Source organism: Canis aureus, chromosome X (genome assembly GCF_053574225.1).
Source record: "Canis aureus isolate CA01 chromosome X, VMU_Caureus_v.1.0, whole genome shotgun sequence".
Taxonomy (NCBI): domain Eukaryota; kingdom Metazoa; phylum Chordata; class Mammalia; order Carnivora; family Canidae; genus Canis; species Canis aureus.
In genome coordinates this window covers 2,064,031-2,089,963 of record NC_135649.1, presented here as the reverse complement: position 1 = coordinate 2,089,963, position 25,933 = coordinate 2,064,031, and the positions used below count along the sequence as shown (strand labels likewise).

The following is a 25,933-nucleotide window of genomic DNA, read 5'->3' as shown; positions in this document are numbered from 1 at the left end:
TGAGCCCACTGGAGTGAGCACCAGGGAGAGAGAAGCTTGCCCTCAGAGGCTTTCCGAGAGGTGGCCGTGCGCTGGCACTGCATGGGTACACGCACCCAAAGAGCGGAGATGGAGCGACTGGATGAGAGGGTAACAAGGCCCTTGGGTCCCTAGCACGAGTGCCAGAGTGCCAGGCTAGAGCGCTGCTCCTCCGGACCAGGTGGCGCTAGGCACTAAGCCCATCCGTTTCACCCTGGCTGTACCACCCGCATCAATGATGCCGCCGCCAACAGTTGAAAGTTCTGCTCCTTCTCTTTTGGGGGCCTGACTTGTGTGTGCATGGTATTCGGTCCTACAGAGCCTGCTAATAAGCCTCAGACCCAAGAGCCACCCCGTAGGCGATCCAGGTCTATCCTAGGGAACAGACGCTCCAGGGGCCTGAGCTCTCAGTGGAAAGAGCCCAGGTCAGCCCTCCCCACTTGTCCAAGGTGGCTGGTGGCTAGTGACCTGCCAGTCCTTTATCCCAGTCCTCCGTCCTCTGGGTGCAGGAGGGAAGGTGATCCAGTCTCTTGGCAAGGAATGGGCAGCAGCTGGCCAGAGTCCCTTGACCTCACTGGAGCCTTGAAGCTTGGGAGGCAATCGGGAACCCTGCTCACTGCCCTTCGGAGCAAGAAGCTCCTGGGCGGGGGGGTGTCGGTGAGCCACGGGGGTGGACGGCTGTGTCACACCTCTAGCCTCCTCCCCGGGAGCCCTAGACACAGTCAAAGAGTAGGTAGTTATTTCAAAAAAAGTCTTTTAATTGTTCAAAATAGCACAAAACGACATCGCACTATGGTAATATTGAGTCACGGGGGTTACTCTACAATAGATGAACGGATGTACTGTTCTCAGAAACGAGAGAAATCAAAGGGCGCTCAGGAGAAGGGCAGGGAAACAACGGGACCAGGCGAGTGGGCTCCAAGGTGACTGACTAAACGTGACATTTTCCACAGCGAAGTATACTATAGTACAACAGACCAGAGGCCCCAGGAGCTGTGGGCCAGTGGCAGGGGTCTGCGGAGGCCGGGCCCCTCACTGCAGCTGCATCTCCAGGGCAGAGATGGGGGATCTGGAAAGATTGGCTGCTCGCTTGAATTTCTTTTGCACAACCTGCTGGCAAGCCTTGCTCAGCTCCTAAAGCTTGGGCGTGGGGCAAAAAGCTGACTCAGGAGCCACGCTAAGCAGAGCCCGAGCCTCCCAGGTTTGGTCCTGGGAACATGGGCACAGCCCTGCAAATTCACAGAACTGGTGACTGGTGCTACTAGCCCGCTTCTTCTCCAGGGTCCGTGTCTTTCCCAGGGGCCGCGTCTTCCCCAGGGTCCATCAGGAATGACACCACACATATCTGCTCTCCGAAACCCAGTTCCCCTCCATCCCCTCGCCCCACCCCTTTTGACACAAGGCTGCCTGAAGTGGGTGGCTGCAGGAAGCAGCAGTTGAGGGTGGCGATACTATAAGCCAATTGGCCAAGGAGGGACCCTGGGGGCGGGGGTGTTGAGAGCACGTGGACCCAGGACCAGCTCCTTAAAAACCTGACTTTAGGCTCCAGCAGACTCAAGTTCAATCTTACAGGTAAAGAGCAATCACCCATGGGGAGTGAGGTTTGACAGCTCACCCCTCCTTTGTCCCAGAAGCCCAGGGACAAGCGAAGGGGCGGATGGCAGGGGCCATCAAGAGGAGACTGGGCCAGGCAGCAAATGCCAGGCCCGCAGGGAAGATCCCACGCCTCTCCTGTCCCGGCTGCCCCCAGCTTTTCTTCCAGAAAGGTCCCTGCCAAGGCTTAGCCAAGGAGAAAAAAGTAAAAGTTAGGGGGGGGAGGGGCGAGGGGGAAGGAAAAAAAAAGATACACATTCTGTACACAGCTAACAACAACAACAACAAAAAAAAGGGACAAACCCCACACGCTAAGGCTAAAATTACAATAAAAATGTTAACTTCATCAATTCCAACTTAAAAAAAATACAACAAATGCAGCAGTTGGTGGTGTGGCCCCTGGCCCCGACCCAGGGGCCAAAGCCAGGCTCTGCGGGGGCTGCTCTGCACCCCGCTGGGAGTCAGGAGATTTGCACGGAACGCTGCTCAGGCCACCGTGGGCTCATTCTTCCCCCTTTCTTTCTTTTTCTTCTCATTTTCTAGCTCTCTAATGGGGAAAGAAGGAAGGGGAATCGGGTCGGAGTACGAAGGCCGCCGAGGCGGGGTTGCACAAAGCTGAAGCCCGGGGCCAAGAGGTGGTGGGATATGTAAAGGTAACAAAGTAAAACGGAACCAGGTGGACATCTAGTGCGCGGGCGCCCCGCCAACGTTCTCGGAGCAGAGGCAGGGGAGGGGGGCCAGGGGCGCCTCTCTTCTGCTTCCATGCTGCAGCCCCTCCCACCCTTGGCTGCCCCCTCGGAACCAAGGTGACAAACTGCAAGAGGCGTGCGGGTACTGGAGGCGCGTGCTTCCCGTTCTCTGCGTCGTGTCTGCTTCATCTGAAGTGTCTGTCTAGCTCCCTCAAGGGCCTCGGAGTTCCGGGCTCGCTCGGCTCCCAGTGGACGGCACTGGTAGGGAGAAGAGAGGAGGAGGGCACACTGTTGTCTCACTTGCTCACTGCTCTTCCAGATCGGCGTTCTGCTTCCTCCCACAGCAATGGTAAGATGTGCTTTCTTGAGAGTATTTTAAAAACAGAGAGAGAGAGAGAATGAGTGGCGGCCAGTGGCTCCTGAGGGTGAAGTGTGAGCGCCGGGTGGGTAGGATGGGTGGGCCCTGGCAGGTGGCGTTCTTGAAGCAGAAGGGGGGGTCTGGCGAAGAATCCAGGTGCAGGGGAGCTGCCTCTCACTGACCATCTGCCTTAGATTTCTTTGGAGCGGATTTCCTTGGGAGAAGAGAAGAAAAAGGAAGGATCAGCGTGGATCTTGACAACGCGGGGAAAGCACAGGTGGGCCTCGCGTGGGCCTCCCCCGGGCCGGTACCTCACACCCCGTTAGCAGCCCCCTCCGATGCTGCTTCTTCCCAGGAGCTGTCTACCCCCAGCCTCAGAAGGCTCCCGAAAGGGGTTTCCTGCTTACATTTCCGGAGAGGACATGGGCCGCTTGCTGGCTGGCTTGGCGCCAGAGCTGTCTTTACTGGTTTCTGCAAGGAAAGTGGAGCCATGGGCAGGTCAGCGAGGTGGGCAGGCAGGACGACTTCGGCCACACAGCAGTCCACCAGCCAAGAGGACGAGAGCAGACATGATGTGGCCACCCTGCCTGCACCCTAGAGAAGCCTCTTGGCCCCGCCGTCACCGGCAGGCACGTGGAGACTGATGTGTGCCACCTGCATGTGCCACCTCCTGCGGTCGTCCTGGGCCCAGGTCAGAGGCCTTCACTGTTCTCCCCAGTCAGCGTCATGGGAACTGGCACAAAGCCCGACGGGGCATGCCACGATGTCCGTTCCACACCCTGCCCCCTGGACTTGGGCCTCACCCTGTACCTCCTTCCCTTCAAGTTCTTGCAATCCCTCATCTCGCCTCAAACATCCCTGGAAAACTTTCCCTGAACCCACGGATGAGGCAAGGTGCCCCCCGCCCAGGCTCCTCCACCATGGAGCACCCACCTCAGGCTATCTCCCTTAACTCCTGCAACGGTAAAGCTCCAAGTCCGGGCACCCACCCTATGTCGTGACGCCCAAGGAGCCAGACGAATGACACCCACCTTGCAACCACCTCACTTGAGTAGCCGGGCCATAGCCCTTCTCGTTGCGGGCGGCGATGCGGAAGATGATGGCGGGCTTGGTGGTGTAGTCGATGTGAGCATTGGAGAGGCTGGAGGATTGCACCAGGCAGGAGGGGCTGGGCCCACAGTACACCCGCATGAAGGCCAGCTGGGCCGGGGTGGAACTCTTGGGCTCGCCACCCGCCTGCGAGCTCTGGATGGCCAGGTACACCGAGTACTCGATGATCTTGCCGGAGGTCACAGACGGCGGCTCCCAGGTGAGGTGAGCACCATCCGGACTCTAGAACCAAGGGGCCAGAGGTCAAGCCATGCTGCCTGTGGCCTTTGTGACTATCTCACTCTGCTTGTCCAGGAACAGGAGCGAGAACGCTTCACAGCTTCCAGAACCGACTGCTCATACCTCACCCCCCTTCCTGACACAACAGAGCTATTTCACAGCAGACGTACGGACCTCTGAGGACATGGCCTCGCCTGCCCTGACCCGGAAGGCGGCCTGACGGAACGGCGAAATACAATGAACAGGGACTGAAAGCATAGCCTTCCTTCACCTGCTCTGCCACCGACCGTGCGACTTGGCACTTAGTCTCCTGGCGCCTCAGTTTCCTCATGAGATCCCAGACCTCCTCAAGATGATGAAGGATTGCATAAAAAAACACGTGCAACATGGCAGGTGACAGACCCTCACTGAACACTAGCAGCTCGGACTAGTGTCCGAGACGGGGAGGGGGACGGCCAGAAGCTGCACCTCAGACGGGCACTCCCAGCGCACGGACTCAGCCTAGGCCTGCTCTACTCCGGCTGGGCACACGGTCATCCCACAGCACACTCACTTTGCTGATTTTAATGGCACAGGGGGCCCCTGGGAAACCAGGCAGACACGTCTTAAAGGCCGAGATCTCGCTGAAGGGCCCTCGGCCACAGGCATTGATCCCGGCAACACGGAACTTATAGGCTGTGCCCGGCTGCAGCTCCTGCTTCTTTAGCTGGTTGTAGTCGGGGACGGTGCCCGAGTCATCCTGGGGAAAGGGACACAGGCAAAGGAAGCATATGGAGCACGCTCTCCACGTGACTGTCGTCGGGCTGGCCTCAAACTGGAAGACGGTCCTGGGGAACTTTAGAAGTTCCCACAAGTCCCAATACCTGCCTCACAGCCACGACCCCCCCCCGCCCCCAGGGCATCAGCTCCCAGGAAAACTTACGTCTGAAGGAACAGCATCATCTGGTGGCAGGAAATAGTGTGTCACCATTACGTTGGTACCCTTAATGACCCCCACATCAAACCACTGATTCTCCTTCTTCACGGGGGCTTTGCTGGGCGGGGGCGGTAGGTCTGGCTTCTGGAAGGTGGGAAGAAAAGATCAAACCCTCAGCCTTTGGGGCCCAGAGGCAGCACCCCCTGAAACCTCATCATAGCACACTCACCACACCCAGAGACTCAATGCCGTTGGCCACCTCGGTCAGGGTGGCCGCAGCCTGCAGCTTTGCGGGGCTTGCTACCACGACGGGCTGGGGGGCCACAAAGGTGTTGGAGGGGGCCAGGCCTGCGAGGAAGGAAAACGTCAGCGGGAGCCACCCTGGACACCTGGCTTCTGCGGGGGAGCCCTTCTATGGGGCCGGACCACACTTGTCATCTCTGCGGGGAAGGCCCAGCCGCCCGCCCGCAGACCTTCTCTCCCCGGGAAGGGCGCACTAGGCCAGCCCCCACCCCTGCTTACTCTCGGTGCCCGTGGAGGGCAGCAGGGCCACAGTGCTGGGGACAGCCGCGGCCAGCTCATTGAGGCAGTTGCTCTCGATGGTCGGGTCGTTGAGGCTGTCAGCGGGCGCCAGAGCCTCAGTGGGGAGGTGGTGGTGCTGCTGTTGGGCCTGTGCCTCCTGCAGCTGCTGCTGCTGCTGCACCAGGGCCGCCAGTTCCTGCTGTGTCAGTACGATGGGAATGGTGGTGGCCTGGCCCTCCTGGCCCTCAGCCGACAGGTGGCCCAGCTCCGCCTGCGTCACAGCTGCTGCTGCCTCGGACGTGTCCATGGGCTCCCCGGTGCCTGCTCCAGTGGGGAGAGCGGGGGGCAAGGAGTGCTACTCAAGAGGTGTGCCACACGGCATGGCCCAGCCCCACTTCCTGCCACCGCTCCGCTCCCCTCCTAGCCTCGAGTACCTGGGGGCAGCTGTGATGGCCGTGGGCCCCACCTCCTGGCCCTCCCTGGACTGAGGCGCTCTGCCTACTTCTTGGGTGCCAAGCCCAACCCACTCGCTGGGCCCATCCTCCTGTTCACATCCAACTCCTGCCACTCTGGCAGGGAGCGAGCCTCCTCTTCTGGGGCTGCCCATCACTGTAGCCACCCAGCCAGGGCGGTCAGCAAGAGGCTCCAGAACCCCAAGTCCTTGCTCCTCCTGAGGGACCCATCTTCCCCTTGGGGCTCCCATCTGGCCCAGACTGAAGATGCTGTGGTTAGCTCTTCCATGCCCCCACCCCACCCCCACCCCGACCAGCACCTACCCATGACGGCCTGTTGTGCAGCCTGGAGCACCGCCTGGATGGCCAGGGCCTGGGCCTCCTCTGTGGCTGCGGCCTGGGCAGCCGCTTCAGCGGCGGCAGTCACCGCCAGCTCCTCAGGGGTGAGCCCCGTCACCATGAGGGTGGTGGTGCCCGCCTGGGCCTCAGCCATCAGCTCTTGAGGAAGGGACAACTGGTCTACTTCGGACTGTGTGGGCGGGGGCGGCTGGACCACCACGGTGGCCACCACAGCTGAGCTGGTGGGCTCCTGGCCCGAAGACGGGTCCCCTGTACTGCTCAGATCCACGGCGGCTTGGAGCTCAGGGGTCTGGGAAGCTGACAGGACCTCGGCGGACTCCCCCATCAGGGGTGTGGAGGCAGGCTGCAGGAGTTGCCGTGGCGGCAGCTGCTGGCGAGGCCCTGGCGAGGCCTGGAGTTCCTCTGGGGGCTGCAGGATGTCAACAGCAGAGAAGGGCATGTCAGAAGTTTCTGTGTTGGCTATGGTCACTGTTATCGTGGCCGGGATGGGGACTTCGGTGGTCAGAGCCCCTGGGGTAGCCTCAGTCATTGATGAGATCTTCTAGAAAGGGAGAGAAGCCCCCGTCAGAGGGGAGGAGAGGGCGGCCAGAACCAGGCAGCCTTCATCTTTCCCTGGAGACCTGGATTTGCACTCTCCGTGGGCCAGCGTAACCCCATTCGATGGGAAGGGGCAGCAGGTGACAGAGAAGCGAGGGGCGCAGCAAGGGAGACCCTTGGGACCTGCTGGCCGATTTTCGCCCATCCTCAGAGAGGCTTCCTGGTCTAGCCAAAAGGGCACTCCAGCTCCCGCCGCGTCACTCGTACAGGTTACAGCCAAACGACAAGCGATGGGAAAAAGCCACGGAAATCAAAGCGTCTCAGAGACGCTGGGGCCTGGGAGACCCCCGCCTCCTGGCCCAGGGAGCGCGTGCGCCGCAGGCTGCCCTTTTATGGTCAGGAAGAAGGCCCAGGAGCAGCCCGTGCCTGGTGCAAGAGCGACACCTGGTGTCCAATTCGGGAACAGCACAGGCCGAAAGCAGTGGGCGGCAGGGAGGTGGCACAGGGGATCCTGGGGCTCTTACCGGCACCGAGGGACCTGGGACCGGTGTGGACTGTGTCACAGTGGTCACAGCCCGCGTCAGTGTGGAGGACACGGTCGTTGTAACGGCACTGGAGCTGGTGATGTTCACGCTGTCACCCTGGGTGCTCTCCACCTCTCCCTGGTCACTGGCCGCTGGTGGGGGATCTGTAGGGAAAGGAGGCAAATGGGAGGGTGACGAGTACTAGGCCAGCAGGAGCCCCAGAGCCTCCAGGTACTCGGTTGCCTGGATCTGTGCTGGAACACCGAGCCCCAAGAAATCTGACTACTGGCCTCTACCTAGGTGGATCCTGGTCACCTCCCTCAGCCTTTGAGCCCTGGGCTCTGGGAGACCACCAACGCCAAGCCAGTCTTCACTCACCTTGGTTTGAGCTCATGTTGGAGGTGACTGTGGTGGCTGTGTGCGTGGTGCCCGTCTCGTGCGTCTCACAAGGGGGGTTGGAGCAGACCCTCTGTGTCGGGAAAGGAGCCAGCAACGAAGCACCAGCCTGGGGGGTGATGGCGGGTGGTGCCGCTACTTCCAAGCCCGACTCTAGGGTCCTGTGGGAGGGGACGGTATCGGGGAGCAGGGCACCCACACTGACTGACATGGTGGTACCGGTGGAAGTGGTCTGGTGTGTTTCACAGGGGCGGCCGGCAGGGGGCTGCTGCCCACCCTCGGGCTGGCCCGCACCCCCACTGGACGTGGCGGTGGTGGGTGTATGGGTGGTGCCTGTCTCATGGGTCTCGCAGGGTGGGTTGGAGCAGACCCGCTGGGTGCTGCCTGCGTTCGAGGTAGTGGCGGTGTTGGTGGTGCCCGTCTCGTGGGTCTCGCAGGGTGGGTTGGAGCAGACTTGGGTGACGGTGGCCGAGGGGCACAGCAGCGCCTCCAGGGCTGTCACAGTCACAGCAGGACCAGGTGAGCTCTCATACGCGGGCATGGGGGTCCCCCGGGCCTCGCTGGGCTCCCCGGAACCCATGGTGGAGCGGACTGTGGTGGGGGTGTTGGTTGTGTGGGTGTGATGGGCCTCCAGTTGGCGCCCCACGGACACCAGCTGACTCAGGCTGGCCACGGGGGTGTCCTTGCCACCAGGAACGCTGGGTCTGACCTGGCCGCTCACGGGAGCCAGCTGCACAAAAGTGGTGCCGCGGCCACCAGACTCCACGGCCAGACCTGGCCCAAGGAGTGGGCCAGCTGAGCATGGGGCTCCCGTGGCCATCACAGTCATTGTGGTGCTGGTCACACTGGTCTGGCGGGTTTGGCACAAGGGCTTGACAAAACCCTGGGCTCCCTCTGACGCCCCAGGGGCCACGCCAATCCGGACCACAGCGGGAGTGCTGCCAGCCACGTAGGCACGCCGGGCGTCTGGCTGTGGGTTGGTGCCGATGCTGGACATAGCGGTGGTGGCGGTGCTGGTGGTGCCCGTCTCGTGGGTCTCGCACGGCGGGTTGGAGCAGCTGTGCTGGCCGGCCATGTTGGACGTGGCGGTGGTGGCCGTGTGCGTGGTGCCCGTCTCATGGGTCTCGCACGGCGGGTTGGAGCAGACGCGAACCACGCTGCCGTTCTGTGGCCCGACCGTTGAGGTCACGAGAGAAGCGGCTGCCTCCTGTCTGTCACAGACGAACTGCACTTGGGTGGGCTGGGGTTGCCCCCCGAGATTAGCCACAACGGTGGTGGTGGCCGTGTTGGTGGTGCCCGTCTCGTGGGTCTCGCAGGGCGGGTTGGAGCACACCAGCGTCACGGTGCCTGGCTGCACCTCCCCCTGGCCTGAATCGGCAATGGTGACTGTGGCCGTGGGCTGCTCTGTAGTAGGTGAGGCCAGAATGGACACGGGGAGGTCATGCACGGGCTGGGCCTCAACGCCACTGGGCGCCGTGATGAGAGTCACCTGTGTAGGCTGAGAGACAGGCTAGGGCAGAAGACAGAAGAGAAGAGTTACCTGTACACCTCTGCAGCTTGTCATGTGTCTGGCCTTCCCACCATCCTATCATGTCACCCGTGCTGGCTCCTAAAGCCACAGCCCTAGTACATGCAGGACCTGCTCGCCCTGTCGCCCAGCTCAGAGACCAGGGAAGAGGCACGGCTTCACCTCCAAGGCCATGAGGACTGGGAAGGGGCTGTGGGGTCAAGTCAGAGGCAGAGGCTGAGGCTAGCGCCTGGCCAGGGAGGGAGGGAGGGAGGGAGGGAGGGAGGGAGGGAGGGAGGGAGCCCCACCCACCCTGCACCACACAAAGGCCAGCAACAGCCACTTTTGCCATCCACCAGTTCAGCTTAAGATGCACAAAAGAGAGAAAAACGCTATACACGCACGAAGATGAACTATCGATTGCATCCTCTACGCCGTAAGAAAAAACACTTGGCCAGTGTTCAAAACCTGTAACCGCCTGAGACCTGATGTCTCACCGCAACAGACTATCGGATGGTGACTAAGAATCGCAGTGGCGCAACAGGGAAGGAAAAGGAGCCACACAGGGGAGGAAAAGAGGGACAGCCTCGGGCTGGGGCTCATCCGCACGCTCACGCACGCAGGCACCCTACCTGCATGGTGATGGTGGGGGTGGTCAGCCCACCGGCCGCCGTCAGTGTGGTCTGCGCGGCCGAAACTGTGATGGCAGTGGGGTTGATCACTTGGCTTGAGAGGGTGGCAATGGTACCCAAGGTGGTGATGGGTGTGGCCAGGGAGGCGCTGGTACTGTGGCCCCCAGCTCCGGCCAGGCTGGTGGAAACGGTGCCTGTCACTGTACCGAGGGTTGTGACACCTGGAAGGGGAGGGGGCACGGGGAGGGTTAGGCCCTCAGCTGGGGCCTTACCCCTGCCCGCAACTTTTCACCTGGTGGGGCCAGGGCACTGGGGGCTCTGGAACACACTCCATGGGAACAGAAGGCTGGGAGAAGGCACCTCTCCCGTGGGGAGGCGGGCCCAGAAATCTAGGCTACACACCTGTGGTGCCCTTCACAACCAACGTGGTGACAGCTGGCTTGACGGCAGAGACAGTGACAGGGGTGACCAGGCGGACACCCCCCATGGGCACGGTGCGGAGGATGGTGCCTGGCTGTCCAGGGGCCCCCTTTAGCACCACCTGGAATGCCAGAGGAAAGCACCCCCATGTCACTCCAACGTTGCCCAGACCCCGTGCCACCCCCACCCCCGGGCCCCTCAGGAGGACACATGTGGCCTGCTGGGGTCCTGGACTGGACACTGGGGTGAGGGGAGAGGCAGGCATGCCTCACCTGAGTCACTCCTTGCTGCCCATGGCCAGTGGCGATTTTGGGGACAGCTGTGATGATTTTGGCAGGTGCTCCAGTTCCAGAAGTCATCACCTTGGTGGTGATAATGGTGATGGGGGACTTGATGCCAGGACTGCTGGTCACACCTGGGCAAGAGAGGGACAGCTTGGCTTCTGGGGCTCCTCTCCACGTCAGTGCCCATTCCCCATTTCCCTTGAGCCCTCTCGAAAGTAGTTCCTTCTACCACCCCTTGATTCAAACCAAGTACCAATTACAGCCGCACCCCTGCTGCCTCCCTACAAAGGTGAAATAAAAGGCAAAGAGAGGGGGATCCCTGGGTGGCTCAGTGGTTTAACGCCTGCCTTCGGCCCAGGGTGTGATCCATGGAGTCCCAGGATCAAGTCCCTTATCAGGCTCTCTACATGGAACCTGCTTCTCCCTCTGCCTTGTCTCTCTCATGAATAAATACATAAAATCTTAAAAAAAAAAAAAAAAAAGGCAGAGAGAGGAAGAGAGGAAACACAGAACCAAACCAAAAGCACGCCCTAACCCAGCATCCAGCATCCAGCGTCAGCCTCCCAACACCCTCTGTCATCAGGGGAGGCCCCTACCTGTGGCGCCAGCCTGTGTGATGATGGCTGACATGGGGATGGTCTTGATGATGGTGGTCGTGCCAGGTTTGGTGGTGCTCGGGGACACGCTGCTGATGCCCAGAATGGTGGGCTTTGTCCCAGCCCCACTGGCCTGCGTGGTGGTGATGATGGTGGTGGGCTTGCCATCTGCTGAGGTCACTAGCTTCAGGATGGTCCCGGCTGGCAGGGGCCCTTTGGTCTGCAAGAGTCAAACAGGTAGAAGGCAAGGGGAACTGGCATCACTGCCAACATGGAAAGTCTGGCACAAAGTCTGTTGTGCCTCCTCTCTACTGGTGGCCTGAGCACTCAGGGAATGTTTGGAGACCATGAGTGACGGGACCAAGCCATGGGACTCTGTGCCACACGTGCTTGAGAGACCTGCTCTAGGCAGGGATACAAGCCCCTCTTGCAGCCTGGGGCCCACAAGCTCACCTGGATGATCTGAGTCACCGGGCCCGTAGACGCCTGGCCTGTGACCGCTGACGTTTGAACTGGTTTGGTCTGAACCACTGACATCACTTTGCCAAGGTTGGAAATCTAAAAGGGAAAGGATGGAGCAAGGAGTGATCTGGAAACCAAGCAACAGTATGGCTTGGGTTCGGGCTCTCCTGGCATAGGCCCAGGGCAGTGCCACGACCTGGTAGCTGTCACATGCAGCAGAGTGGAACCTGTCACTCACCAGAGCGCTGCCTCCTGGGACAGAGATGGGGCTCTTCACCAGGGTGATGGTCTTGGTGACTCCACCCACCACCGTGGTCACCACCTGGGCTTGCTGGGCCACAGTCACAGTCCCTGATTTGTGGACTGTGATGATGGGGCGAGTGGATGTGTTGGCAGCAGAGGAGACGGATGTCCCCACCTGGGCGGCTGCAGTCTTCAGCATTCGAGTGGCTGGATTGCTCACCTTGAAGGGGCAGAGAAGAGCTGATGAGCAGGACAGAGAGGCCGAGCCTCCACCCAGAAAGTCCCGGCAGGCCGACAGCTCCCACCTGCCTGTTCTCCTACCTGCCCCTACCAAGCCACCTGAACAACGGCTCAATTTGCTTTGCCTTTTCTTTAGTAAAGCAAGGGAGAATACGGACCGCACATCTAGCCTAAGGCCAGCACACCCCCAAAAGTAACCACTGACGCCGCAGCCCACGGCAAGCAGCCATGTGGGCCAACAGCCCTGCAGGTTGGTCCAAAGCCCGAAAGGAGTGAGCCCTGTCTTATTAGTGCCCAGGAGGCCCTCACCCCAAGGCTGCTGGCTCAGAAGCAGGCCCAAGTAATGCTCACCATGACTGGTGAGGAGGCCACCTTTACAGTAGCCGGGAGGGTCGTGGTGCCAGGTGTCACGGCCACGGTCTTGACGATGGTGGTGCCCGCCGGGACGCTCAGCACAGTGGGTGCTGAGGAAGGAGGGATCTTCTGGGTGGCGGCAGCTGCAGCTGCCAGCGCAGCCATGCCACTCATCTGTGGGCTGCTGCCAATCACCTGTGGTGGGCACGGGGAGTGTGAGCCCACAGAGAGCAGCAGTGGTGGGTTCTGCTGAAGTCCCCATAGCAGGGAACCCCATCAAGCAGCTCAGCCCTGCCAGCTTAGCATTCATCTCAGCAGCATCTCTTGGCCCCAACCTGGCCTCCTGCACTGACCAGGTGCGGCAACCCAGCAGCCAGAGTCTGCCAGAAACTCTAGATCTTTTCTAAAGACCACGGAGTCAGATACAGCGCTCTCCTCCTGAGCCTGGGTCAAACCCTACCTGGCTAGATTCTCCCCTCAGGCTTCCTAACAAGAAAGTTCACGTTTTAAGACGCCTTCATCGAAATAGATTCAGACAACAGGGAAGTCTTTCTCAGGCAACAGCTTACAAACTTGTATTAACTCGGTAACAACGGGTTGCCTCATCAGTGCTTTGCAGCCAAGAAAAGCCCAGGCTGCACGGTGCTGGGGCTGGGTAAAGTCTAAGCCCAGTCGGCACCACGGATCACCAAGAAGTCCCACCCTACTCAATGGATCCTCACCGTCCCCTGGGCGCTCTGCGTTGGCACAACCATTCGCACGCCTGCAGGAAGGGAGGTCACGGTGACGGGGGCTTTCCCAGCCTGGCTGGCAGGTCGCATGGTGACCAATGGGGTTCCTGTTGTAGCCTGAGGACCGGTGACTTTGAGAACAGCAGGGACACCTGGTAAGGTAAGTAAGCGGCCACATCAGCAGAGTCCCAGGCCTCTGCCCGGTTCAGCGTGCAAACGTGAAGTGCCTGCTCGTGCTTCATGTCTGCTCCTTCTAGACACCCTCAGTGAGTGTGTCCGTAGGCACAACTGACCTTTCTCCCAGCCCTGGTGCTAACGACCGCCAGGTGTGCTGTCTCGAGCAGCCCTCACTCAGGGACACCAACTCCTGGTGGGCTAGCCCCTACCCTCAGGTAAACTGCCAGGCCCCCAGCTCACCTTGAGTCCTGGCTGCAGCGGGCACGGAAATCGAGCTGCCAGGCACTGTCGGCAAGACCTGGATGGTGGTGGTGGTCGGGGGCGCGGTGGCAGCCTGGGGCAGGAGCGTGATGCCTACTTGGGTCAGCGGCTGCACAGCAGGTGCGGCTGCTGCTGGGGCAGGGCTCTTGGGAGGGTTGGCAGGCACAGACGGGACTGGATTGGGTGTGGGGGAGGTGGCAGTAGCAGCCGTGGCAGGAATGTCATATTTCTGGAGCTGCAGAAGGTAACTGTCGGCTGTCGCCACTGCCCCCCAGCTCACCTCCAGGGAGTTGGTGTTGGCTCGCACCAGCTGTACCCGGGCGGGGGGCGGTGGCTTTTCTGCAATAGAGCACAGCTGGTGAGAAGGGGCCTCAGCATAAGACCCCTACCTGTGGCGCAGCTGTGCTGGGGCGGCCTATGACCCCGATCCAGCTGCCTTACCTGTTTCCAGGTACCAGAGATCCTTGCAGCAGACCTGGTTGTTCCAGGCCTTTCGGTAGCCGTCGCGCCCACTCCATATGTATAGGCGGGTATTGATGGCTACGGCACAGTGGCCAGCTCGGGCCCGGGGAATATTGTCCTCCAGCGTGTCCATCAGGATGGTCTCCCAGGCCATGGTATCTGGGGAGGGCAGGAGGGGGGAGGTCAGCAAGGGGGCAGAAGAACCCATAACCCCCAGTGGCCCTTTGGCCTTTCGCTGTCAGGGATGGGGAATTAAAAACAGGAAGTCATCAAAGATTACTAAATTAAAAACAAACAAACGAACGAAAAATAACAGTATGGCAAAAAGACCATAAAAGATAAAATTATAAACCACAAACTACAAACTGGGAAAACTATTTGAAACGCACAGCCAAAGGTTTCACTTCTTGCACATCAAACAACACAAGAGCCTCTAGAAAGAGATGGGCAAAGAGGAACGCGAGTTACAGAACAGGCGACAGAAGGATCTAGAGAGAGATACATACCCTCACTCAAAATAAGAGAAATGCACTTAAACCGTAAGGCGCCTGGCATTGATTCCCGAGCCTGTTGCAGCCGGGGCTCAAGGTGAGCCGGGGGCGGGGGGCGGGGGCTGGCCCGGGGGGCGGGGGGAGAGTCGATCACCTATCCGACTCACTGAAGTGCAGTCTGACGGTTGCCGGGCCCGCACTGCCAGGGACATCTACGTGGGCACAAGCTCTGCACACGATGGCTGGGCAACAGCCTTCGACAGTGATTCTACCTCTAGGTTTTTGCCCTTCAAATGCACTTGCACGTAGGCGAGAATGGTGCAAGAATACTCACGGAGTAGCGTCTGTGCAAGTTTCAACACCTTGATAGCAATTCAAAAGAATGAGGCCGCTCGCCGTGCGGGGATGGGATGGGATGGTCTCCAAGACAGAGTAAACGGAAAAGGCCAGGCGCAGCGCCGCGGAGAGCAGGCTGCCGTGGTGTGGGTTTGTTTATAGGGGAACCTATAGCCGGTGCTTGTATATGTAGAAAAGTCCCTGCCGGGTGGACGAGAAGCCACCAATGTGGCTGTCTCTGCAGAATGGGAGGCAGGAGGGAGGCTCTGCACAGTTAAGCTTTCGTGCTTTCAGATGCCGGACCATGTGTAGGGAAAGAGCCTATTCAAAAAATGAAAGCGAGGAGCATCCTCAGAGTGCTCTGACCAGTGGCTACCGCTCGTGGATTCTAGAGGCACAGGCCTTAGAAGCAGCTTCACTCCCTGCACACCCCACACAGCTCTCGGGACTGAGGAGGGCCAGCCTCCCGCAGCCCTCCGCAGGCCACTCCAAGCCCGAGGAGGCCATACCCAGGTTGAGACAAGCCAGTGTGTTGGTACACTTCCACTCCTTCTCGTGTGTGGCCACTTTGACGTCATCCATGACGAGAGGCACCCAGCCACCAAACACGTACATTCTGGGACGAGGGAGGGAAGAGTAGGAGAGGGTTGTAGAGGAGGTGCCAAGCTAGAGGCCACCTCTTCCATCCAGAAAGTTCTAAACACGCTTGGTCCTCCAGCTCTCCCCAGGAGAGTCCCCCAGGACGCATGAAAGGTCTCGATGCAGCCCTCTCCTAGGTGGCTCAGCCCTCACAAGAACTGTGTCACCTCCACCACGTGGCACCGTTCCTTAGCTCACCTAAAGCTCACCTCAGTCCCCATCATTCTCATATGTGCTTTGGGACCTTGGTGTTGACAAAGACACCCACCGGCTCGTGGAGAGTATCTAGAACAGTCTGCGCCCCTCTACCCTGAGTCTGTCTTGGTCTCCCAGGGTCGTAATGTAAAGACGGGGCTGCGGAATGCTAGCCCAGCCAGGAAGAGGCCTCCTCGGGCCTTAGGAATTGCAGGAACGAACACTGAGAGCCCTTTTGGAGCGGGGGTGGGCTGGGAAGAGAGGAGCCATGGCCAGCTACTCACTTGTTTCCTATGGTGGTGGCTGAGTGAAGACTTCGAGGAAGAGGTGCCACCCCACTGAGACTGGGTTTATTCCACGTCAGGGTCTCTGCAGAGCAATGGAGAAGGGAGGATTAGCTACACTAGGTCAGAACCAGGCCCTCCACCCCAGAAGATGGTCCCCAGATGCAGGGAAGGCTCTGGAAGGTGGGTGCCCACCCAGTTCAAGAATTCCATGCCTGGCCTCCCTACAGCGCACAAGAGGCCCTCTAGTGACCAGGTTCCAGCATTTCCCAAGCTCGGTTCACTATCCTGGCAACTGCATCTCTTCCAACACTTACTGAGCACCTGCTATGAGCCAGTGTTGCTCTCAGGGATTGGGGTAGGAGCGGAAAGCACATCCTCAAAAGGCACCGCACTTCATACGCCCTACTCTCCATAAAATGCGTTCACCCCCATTCCACCTCCACTGTCTAAGACCGAGTTCTGGGGATCCCTGGTGGCGCAGCGGTTTGGCGCCTGCCTTTGGCCCAGGGCGTGATCCTGGAGACCCGGGATCGAATCCCACATCGGGCTCCCGGTGCATGGAGCCTGCTTCTCCCTCTGCCTGTGTCTCTGCCTCTCTCTCTCTCTCTCTGTAACTATCATAAATAAATAAAAATTAAAAAAAAAAAAAAAATAAGACCGAGTTCTGGGAAGCGCCGTGCTGCTAGGAATCTCACTCACGGTAAATGGTTTGAGTGCCAACACTGACCTACAGGACGACGTAACCCTATAGAGATGTGTCATCAGCCATCTCGTCCCCTCAGCTTTCCTTCAGGCCAAAAACCTGAACTTCTCTCAACCACTCCTGACACCCACTCTGGTTACGATCCCAAGTAGCCCCTGCAGGTCTCATGGTCTCTCAATATCCGGTCTAACTGTGAGAGACCAAGGTGTGTCATTCCCGTTAGTCTGACCTCTGACGAATGGAGAGAGACGAACGCTACCTCACCCAGCCAATACCACCCTAGAGAGAGCTTTATCTCCTCCCTTATCCTCCTCTAAGATAGTCACCAACTCCGTCAATGAAGCCTTACTCTTTCTGAAAAGCAATGCCACAAGCTCAAGGCAAAGATGACAGCCGCAAACAGGGTCCCGCTCCTACTCTGCCACGAAGAGGAGGAGCAGCTAAGTGGCATGCTCACTCCATCTCCGCACAAACCCACCCTACGCCCACCACCCCATAGACTAGCTGTGCTCCAAGGCTCCTGGGACAGGTGCACCCATGTCTTACCAATATCCAGGGTCCAGAGGTCCCCCAGCCTGCAGCCACTCATCCCTCCGTAGATCACCAGCTTGGACTTCTTATTGTCTTTCTCAGTATAGACCACAGCCGTATGTGACTCCCGGGGTGGAGGCAGGACGCCGTAAGTGATGGGGATGTCCCAGGCTACGACTCCGGAGCCTGGCCGCAATTCCAGGATATATAAGTCATTCAGGTACCTGGAGAAGAAAAGTCAGTTATGGCAAGCCCTGACTGCCTGCACCAGAGGCCTCACCAGCTTCTAGGGGTGAACAGCAGAGTCCGCAGGAGATAAAGAGGGGCTAGGTCCACATGGACTGCAAGTTCTTCTACCCTTGGTCCTAAGAAGGGGCTGCCAGAAGCTCCCAAGGATGAGTGGGAGTCCAAGAGGAGCAGTGGGATGGGGTGTGCAGGGCTGCCTCGCACACAAAACGGGCGTTATGCTAAGGCCTCCTGGAGTAAAGAGGGGTGCTGGTTTCGGACTACCTTCAGACTTCAGAAAGGCACTCGGCCACCGGCCTTGGAAAATATAATCGCTAAGTCTGCAGGCAGCAAAAGCTAGGAAGGAAAGCACCAGCTCTAACTTGGTCTGAGGAGCAGGGGTCAGCCAAAGGCAAGATGAGTTTCTACCTCTTGGCCCAGCCCTCCTGCCATGCCACCTCCTCTGCGTTAGAGACCTCTGAGACAGAAAGCTCCTTATGGGGCATCTACTGTCACCCTCTCATTTCTCAGAAGAAAGGGACTTGGCACGGTGGGGTTGGTTGGCACGTAGCTAAGAACACCCACCCCCATGATTCCACATGAAGAGGACAAAGCCTCACCTTGGAATGTTGTTCTTGGGGTCCTCACTATCGTTGGCCAGACCCCCAAACAGGTAGCATTTGTTGCCCACAAGGGAGAAGCTGTGCCCAAGCCGAGGACATGGAGGGGGCCCATTTTTGGGCGTCTTGGCTTTGAGTCTCTTCCATTCCCACCGGCTTGCCTGTAAAATCAAGATTTGGATTGTATCAGGGATGAACTGGCCCCCATTGGGGCCTGGGCCATTTGTCCTAGAGGGAGAAACCAGGCAGGAGGAGGTAGGCACCCGAATGGAGTAGGAAGGTCCTGGGCAGCGCAGGGTCGCCCCCTCTCCTGAGGGTGGGGTGTTCAGGGCAGCCTCACCTCCCCCTCAAACACTGAGAACACAGTGTGGGCCGTTACCTGGAGCTCATAGAGGTCGTTGCTGTATTTCCCATACTCCACCATCCCACCAAACACTAGCAGGCGGGTCCCGTCACACACGAAGCCATAGGCTGCACACCCAGGGGGGATGTCCCCTCTCACGGCTGGGATGAACCACTGGTTAGTTGCTGGGGAACGAAAGGAAGCAGAAGTCAGAACACTTCAGGAACTCCTAAGAACCAGAGTCCCCACTCCTCTTACTCCCCGAATCCAGCAGCCTGCCAAACATAGTCTGAGAAAGAAGGGGCTGGCCCTCCCTCCAAGCCACCTAGAGTTCTAAGCCCCCTGACCTCAGAGGCCACCTCAAAACAGCCTGCAATCACCCGTTTCTCATCAAGCCTGTCTTAATAAGCAGGAAGTCACTAACCAAGATAATTTATTAGCTTCTGGGAATGTGGCCACTGACTTCCTTCCCGCACTGCTCAGTAGGACCCATATTGGAAAGAAATGTCTAATACCCAAAACACCCTTCAGTGGCTGTGTGAACCTCTTTATGGGAGCGCAGGGCTACACCTCTAAGTGGCTCAAAGAGTGACTGTGGCCAGCCAGGGCCCTCCCTCCCTGCAGGTGCTAGTGGCAGGAGGGGGGGGAGCAGGTGAGGGAGACCAATCACAGCAGCCCAGCCTGCTGGCTGAGGGTGGGGGGGCAGCGGCAAGAATCAATCTCTGCTGGCGTCTCCTAGGTGATGGTCCACAACCAGCCACCCCTCCCCTCGTGCCACACCCATACTGATCTAGAATATTCTTGAAAGCCAGAAGTGGTGGCAGCAGCATTAGCTTCTATGGCAGCCTTACAGCTTCTGCTGGCTGTGGAAGCTTCCCCCAAATCCATCATCTCTAAATGGGGGTGGAGTGGAGAGGCCACCACCGAAGAAGGTGAATGAGAAGTCCTCCCTTGCCCCACCCATCACCCCACTCCTCCCCTCCACTCCAGGCTTGTGTCCTGGTTTCAGCTCCCTGTACACCTGCCAAGCCAGGGCCTCCCAGAAAAGTCAGAGTACACATCCTCCTCTTTTGAGGGGTCCTTTTCATTACATGTTAATTATTTAAAGAACTGTCCCTAAACAACAAACCACATTCTCTCCAAAAACTGGGTGCCTGACACACATTTGATCCTACGTCCCTAAACAGGCTGTGGTCAAATGAGAGTGACTTGAGACTGAGGTGCCTGGGGGGGTGCGCAAGGGACCCGAGCATGAAAGGAGCAGCCCTTGCGTCCAAATGGGGGTTAGGATCCTCCCATGGAGAGGGCCCTGAGAGCCCCCAGCTGCTCATCTGCTTCTCAGCTTTTCTCTATAGGCACGTACCGGGTCTCTAGCAGCTCTCTCCTGCATGCTAGGTGACAAGTCCTATGTCACCACCCCAAATCCCCATGTACACTTGGGCCTCCTGCCCTCATCTAAAAGCACACTGTACCTCCTGAGACTCTGACAGCCTTTCCTGGGGTAGAAGTGCCCCTACACTCACCGCTACCCAAAATCTCCAAGTCAGTTTGGAACAGGCTGTTGATCCTCCTCCGCAGCACCCCCATCCCTCCTCCACGGTTCAGTGGAGTCACCAGGACTCCAGGATACCCAGGAGCAAGCCGCCCCCACTCTCCGCCTGCCATTCTCCTGGTGGGGGTGCAGCGCTGTAGTGCCTGTGGCACACGCATGCGCCCAGGCCCCAGTCCCCCCCCCCACCTTGCTGTCACCCCTACTGCATGTGAAAAGCAACAATGGTGGAGCCGCCGAGGCAGACCCCCATGCACACATCGGAAGAGGTGGGGTTCCACCCAAGTTACCAAGATAACAGCTGAAAGAAGCCTTGGAGACCACCTCAGCCAAGACCCCGCGGTTGATAAAGGAACAGGGCCAGGAGGGCAAGTGACTTACCTGAGGTCATAGAGCAAAATAGACAGACAAGAGCCTTGTCACCAACTTCAAAGTCATCACTATGTGCCCACCCAAGGGCCCCATGTACCCAGACCCATCGGCCGCCCTCACTCACCTGAGCACCCTCACGGCTGCTGCACAGAGCTCTGGGGCCATTAGGGGCCCAGTATTCAGGGCTGGGACAAAGCCACATGGCAAACAGGATCAACCCACAGCTTTCCATCACGCTCTAATCACTGATCCAGCTGGCCAGCTTGGAAGTGACCTGTGACGTCCCAAGAGCTCACAATCGCCAGCTCATTTAAGAGGAGCTGATGCTCTAGAACACTCAGGGCCGGGACCCTCCACGCCAATGTCAAGAACAGTCTTGTCAGCGAGCACTGTTTCTGGTGTGAAGCCACAGGCCCGGTTCTGCCCGCGAGATGGCACAGCCGCCGTCTCAAACACACCTGCTGCTCAGCTGTCCCGTAATCATATTATCTCTAGCTCATCGAGCAGGGCATCTCGTAACCCCCTCTGGATCCCGCATCCTCCATTCAGTCTGGCTTGTCAGTGCTCTCAGCTGGGGGGGGGGGGGGAGGGGGGTTGAGGAGACGAGGCCACCTGCATGCAGGACCCTTCATGGGATGACCAGAAACATGACTCCACCCTTTCTTTCCTCAGCAAGCCTGAAACCACAGTTTCTGGGTTTTATCAGCTGCCGCACCCCTTTCCACACTCGCCAAAACCCATCTGTAGTAGCTCCTGTCAACCTCTACGCATCACCCCCTAGAGACCGTACCACCCAGTTGGGGAGACAGTCCACAGGTGCCCGTTTTGCTCGCTCTGTCATGCCGGGGCGCTTCCTGTGTGGCAGACGCAATGCCAAACGTGGGGAGGGACAGAGAAGACCACTCCCATCCTCGAACTCCCAACCTAGTAGGAAGGCTGCCATGCCCTCCACTTGCAAGGGGAACAGCAGCCTGGGAGAGGTCTCTCTGCACCACACCCAAACCTTGGGAGCACAGAACAGGGCATCTGGCAAGGGGGGCTTCTCAGAAAAGGTGAATTTGGAGCCAGGCCTTGAAGGGTGAACAGGATTTCCTGACAAATGAAACTAACAGGGCCAATCAGGAAGTGACTGCAAGAGCCAAGTGAGAAGAGAGGAGGTCTCGGAATAGAGGGCAAACAGATTTGACACAAACCTAACTTAGCGGCCAATTAGTTACAGGGACAGAGGCACAGGGAGGTACTGCCAAGGTGGTGGCCTGTGCCTGTTAACTGAAGGAAGAGACAGCCCAACGGTCTTCATGAAGATCTGTACCCCAAGCGTTTCCGCGTGACCCTACCGCCAGCTGGTAGGGTGACCCTAGACCTGTCACTTCCCCTCTGGGACCCCGATTTCCTCATGTGCAAAAACAAGGAAGTTCTACTACATGTTTTCCAAGGCTCCTTGCAGCTGTCACAGTCACCAGATGTTAGAGGACCACTGAGGTAGACCAGCCTTGGGCAACTGGTTCGGTGGCCAGCCACACCCTCCCCTTGCCAGGGCGCACCCCACTGTCAGTACCAGGTCCTCTCGGTAATCCACTTGGCTACGATGAAATAAAATTCCCTAAGGCCAAGCACAGTAGCTACCCTAAGACCTCCCAAAGGCCAAACAAGTGTCCCCCAGCCGCTGTGATAGCTGTCGCGAAAGAGGAAGCACACACACTTCAAGTGTCACCCCCAGATCGCTGAGCTAACCAAGGCAGCAAAGTGCTCACATACACCCGAAAGCGCCCCCTGGAGCCCTTAATCTTAGCAACAGGGAATGTTTCCAGGCAGATCAGCTCTCTCTCCAAAAGGTCTTTCATCCCACAGAAAGCAAAGTAGAAGAGGCCTAAGGAATACGTGCTCTGACCCGCCTGGAAACAGTAACGGTAAGCAGAAGGGCATCTGTCAAGGCAACAGCTCGGGCTGACGGGCACGTGCATCTGTGCCACCACAGGGGGAAGAGGGGCAACACTGAGCCCGGTGTCTCCCAAGAACTCAAAAACCTTCCACTACCAGAACCAGGAGCAGACACCAAACACAGGCCAAATTCCTGCTCCGTTCAAATAACGGGTAAACACCTGGCGAGGAACGGGGAGCTGGGTCAGCTAGCGGCTCTCCTGAGAAGTCGCCTAAGGAGTTGATTAGCGCAGTTTCCAAACTGCTAACCTGAAGGAATCCAGGGCCGCAGCCCTTTGGAAGCTGCCTACCCTCTAGTACATGACATGCCCTAGCAGATGGGGAACGAATTAATGCCAAAGTGGCCAATTCATTTTAATAAACTAATGAATATGCACAAGCCCCTGGAAGCAGTGGACTTTAGAGCGGATGGTAATTAGGCCCCTGCCCTACTTTCTAAAATTGTATTTCCCTGTTAAGGAGGCTGCTCCAGGCCTTATGAGAATAAAGTCAGTCCAAGGAGTTTAGAAGGTTCTGCTCAGGGCAGTGGCCTCTCTAAAAACAGCCCTGCCCCTCGGCCTTACCTTACCGAGCTAACTGCTGCCACAGCAGCTGTCTGAGCTGGCATGGAGCACCACCAAGCAGCACAGCCTTGCTGGAGGCAACAGGTGCTGAGTCCCGGAATGCAAAGGGTCACCAGCACCCCACCAGCCTCTGAAAGTCAACTTGGTAGGGGCAACAACCTACCGGGAGCACAGAGAGCTGCCCTCTCTGCCTCAGGGGAGGGAGAAGGAGCACCCAGTTCTCACCATGCTAACCACCTTCTCCCTTGGGCGCCAGGTCCCCACGCCAGAGCAACCTCAAAGCTGGGAGGAGGTGCTCGGGTTCGAGAACCTGGTATTGCCAGAGCCGTGGGAAAGAATGGATCTGGAGCAAGTGGACTCTGCTAGGTGTCATGTCAGGAGGAAGAGCTGGAAAACAGCTCCTGGCCACCACCAACCCGAACGCATCCCCCTGCTGCAGAGGGGAACTTCCTAAAAGACCGCTGACAGGCGTGTGGGTGTGCGTGCACGCGCGCCAGCCATCGTGTGCTTTCCCCTCAGGGTGTCTTGGTCTGTCAGGCTCTCCTCAGAAAGACGGCCTGCAAGCCCAGTGGCCTCAGGGAGAGTGCCTAGCCCTCCTTCCAAGCGAGGCAAGGTGCGGTGGGCCAACGTGCCTACAACAGGCAGCAACATGGCGCGCAAACCAGGCCAAGAGGCCACTACAGGCCAGTGGCCGCAGGAAGAGGGGAATATGCGGCCCAGTCCCAGACCTAGCAAGGACGCTAGGTCTTTCCGTGTCCGACAATCCCACTCCTCCCAATCAACAACGCCTCGGGTTTGAGGGAGAAATGAAAATGGAGAGGATAACGTCAAGCCCAGAAGCAGAAGAGCTAAGGGCCCACCTAGCGCACTACGGATCCCTGGAATGCAGCTCCTACACTGGAGCCCCCAGATGAAGAAAAGAAGCAACCCGAAAAGAAAAATAGTACAGAAGTAAATGGCGAAGGGGGGAGCCGGCAATGCCGCCCTATCTTCCAGTCCCCAGGGCTCCCCAGCCGGGCACACAATCCCTCCCCGCCCCCTACCCAGTCGGGATTAGGCTGCTCAACTCTGCCCCTAATCCGTAATCTAGAAGCTGTCATTTCTCCCGAATAAGCATCAAAGATGAAGAAGAGCCGAGCAGGCGCAGGAGGGAGGAAAGGGGTGGGACTCCCTGCGCCAAAGGGACGCATCCGCCAGCCCGCCCGGCGGGTAACGGTGTGGGTCTCAAGTCAACGCCGGCAACGCCCCCGCCCCCTCACCAAGCGGACTAGAGAATTTCTGATAATGAAAAGCGCCCCTCAAATACAGGGGAGCGGGAGGGGGGCGAGAGCGGGGGGGGGACGGGGAGACGGGGGGGGCAGGGAAGCCGGGCTGAGCAAAGGGTCGCAGAACAGAGGAGAGAGCAGATCGGTGCAGAGGGAGAGGGAGGAAAGGGAGGAGGGAGAGAAGGCAGGAGGGGAGGGGAAGAGAAAGGAGGGGAGGGAGGGGGAGAGGAGGGAGGGGAGGAGGGTGGGGGAAGAGGAGGAGGAGGAGAGGGAGGGAGGGAGGGAAGGAGAGGGAGAGGGAGAGGGAGGAGATGGAGGGAGGGAAAGATCCCAGGACCCAGCGGGCTTTGCACTCACCCGTGTTGTACACGTGCAGTTCGTCCACTATCCCCTCGTTGCCGCCGCCAAACACCACGATGAGTTCCTTGATGGCCACGGCGCGGTGGCCGTGGCGGGGCCGGGGCACTGGACCCGACCAGCCCACCACTCGCTTCCAGCGAGGCTGCAGGAGCACCGCTGGCGAGTTGGCGGGCGACACGGCCGAAGCCATAGTTGCGGGAAAGGCCGCGGTGGAAAAAAGTCACCAGGCGGGAAAGGAGCCCCCCAACTGCTCTCACACACACCCCCTTCAGTCTAAGGTAGCTCTCACGGAGAAGCGCTCCTCACACAGCGGTGGACGGCTCCATGGAGGCCGCCATCTTAACTACCCTCCTTCCCTTTGGCTCTTCCCCTGCTTCTAGCTCACCCCGTCTCTTCAAGAGCCTCCCGAAACTTTCGAGCGCCTAGCCCCGAGAAGCTGGAGGCCGCCAAGTCCCGCCGCCCTGACTACTCGCCCGGGCGCTCCCGCTTACAAGCTCGGGCGGGAGGCCCTGGGAGCCGCCATCTTGAGCCGCCTCTCTCTCCTCCCTTCCTCAGTCGTAGCCCTCCCCCGCCGGAAATGGCGGAGCCCCGGCCCGGTTCCCACACCCCCCAAGTCCCCTGCACTGGCCGGCTTCCGGGGCGGGTGGAAAGGAGCCACAAGCACCGCGGTTGTCCCAGCCCCGCCGGCGCTCACACCACAATTGTGGGAGCCGCCATCTTGAGACCGTCCCGCTTCCCCGCCCAGCGCTTAGTGCAGCCGCCGCTCCCGAAACAGCCTCGACACTCGTAAGGGACAGAGGCGCGCCGGAGGCCGGTGGAACGAACTCGAACTCTCGGGGGCTGCTCGGAGACTCGCGCCGTACAGCTTGTGAGGTCTCGAACCTCTTCCCCGAGCCCGCCTCAGCTGCTCAGACTGCGCCTGCCGCCCTGGGAGCCGCCATCTTGAGACTAACTCCCCCTTCCCCCCTATTCTCTTCCTCCTGGGTCAGTTCTTCCACTGCAAACCAAACGCAAGGCAGCGTCCGATCCTCGCTTCCCTCCTTATGACTCCTTCCCACAGGAGCCGCTTCAAAGAGCCAGAGTTAGGCCCCGAAGTGGCAACTGTACGGCAGGAGGAGCGGTAACGGCAGGGCGCTCATGCCTCCTCCCTGGGAGCCGCCATCTTGTGTGAAGAAGTAACAACTAAACATGGCGGCAGCGACGGTCGGGCGAGGGGGCGGAGTCTGGCTACGTCACTGTTTCCCCCACACACACCCGCCCCCGCCCTCGCACGGCAGCTTCTGTGAGCCGAGGCTTCTTAAAGAACCCCCGCGCTGCCCCGCGGCGAGGGCCCTGGGCCGCCGCACACTTAGCTTGGGTTCTGGCCGCTCTCGGGTCTGGCGCAGGCGCGCCCAGCCCCGCGGCCCACCCCCCTCATTGCGCCCTCACGCCTCCGCCCTGGGAGCCGCCA

The 25,933-nt window shown here is 59.1% G+C and overlaps 1 protein-coding gene across 7 annotated transcripts; it reads right to left on the bottom strand.

The window, feature by feature from the left end:
- Positions 1 to 755: 755 nt before the first annotated feature.
- On the bottom strand, positions 756 to 25,772 carry HCFC1 (host cell factor C1). Of its 7 annotated transcripts, none has more exons than XM_077887825.1 (26): positions 24,481 to 25,772; positions 18,470 to 18,618; positions 18,091 to 18,251; positions 17,261 to 17,469; positions 16,009 to 16,093; positions 15,400 to 15,506; positions 14,043 to 14,222; positions 13,581 to 13,940; positions 13,155 to 13,315; positions 12,430 to 12,627; positions 11,834 to 12,058; positions 11,587 to 11,691; positions 11,134 to 11,353; positions 10,526 to 10,668; positions 10,236 to 10,374; positions 9,834 to 10,054; positions 7,677 to 9,204; positions 7,299 to 7,462; positions 6,202 to 6,775; positions 5,426 to 5,746; positions 5,133 to 5,251; positions 4,910 to 5,047; positions 4,541 to 4,726; positions 3,690 to 3,990; positions 3,066 to 3,129; positions 756 to 2,872 (listed from the first exon to the last, which is right to left on the bottom strand). In XM_077887825.1, exons 1-26 carry the CDS (start codon positions 24,671 to 24,673, stop codon positions 2,833 to 2,835), a joined length of 6,291 nt encoding a protein of 2,096 aa, XP_077743951.1. In that variant the 5' UTR covers positions 24,674 to 25,772; the 3' UTR covers positions 756 to 2,832. The 7 variants fall into 7 exon arrangements, with proteins under 7 accessions (XP_077743951.1, XP_077743949.1, XP_077743950.1 ...); XM_077887823.1 differs by having other exon boundaries at positions 6,202 to 6,778; positions 24,481 to 25,770; XM_077887824.1 differs by having other exon boundaries at positions 5,426 to 5,749; positions 24,481 to 25,770.
- Between the last annotated feature and the right edge of the window lie 161 nt (positions 25,773 to 25,933).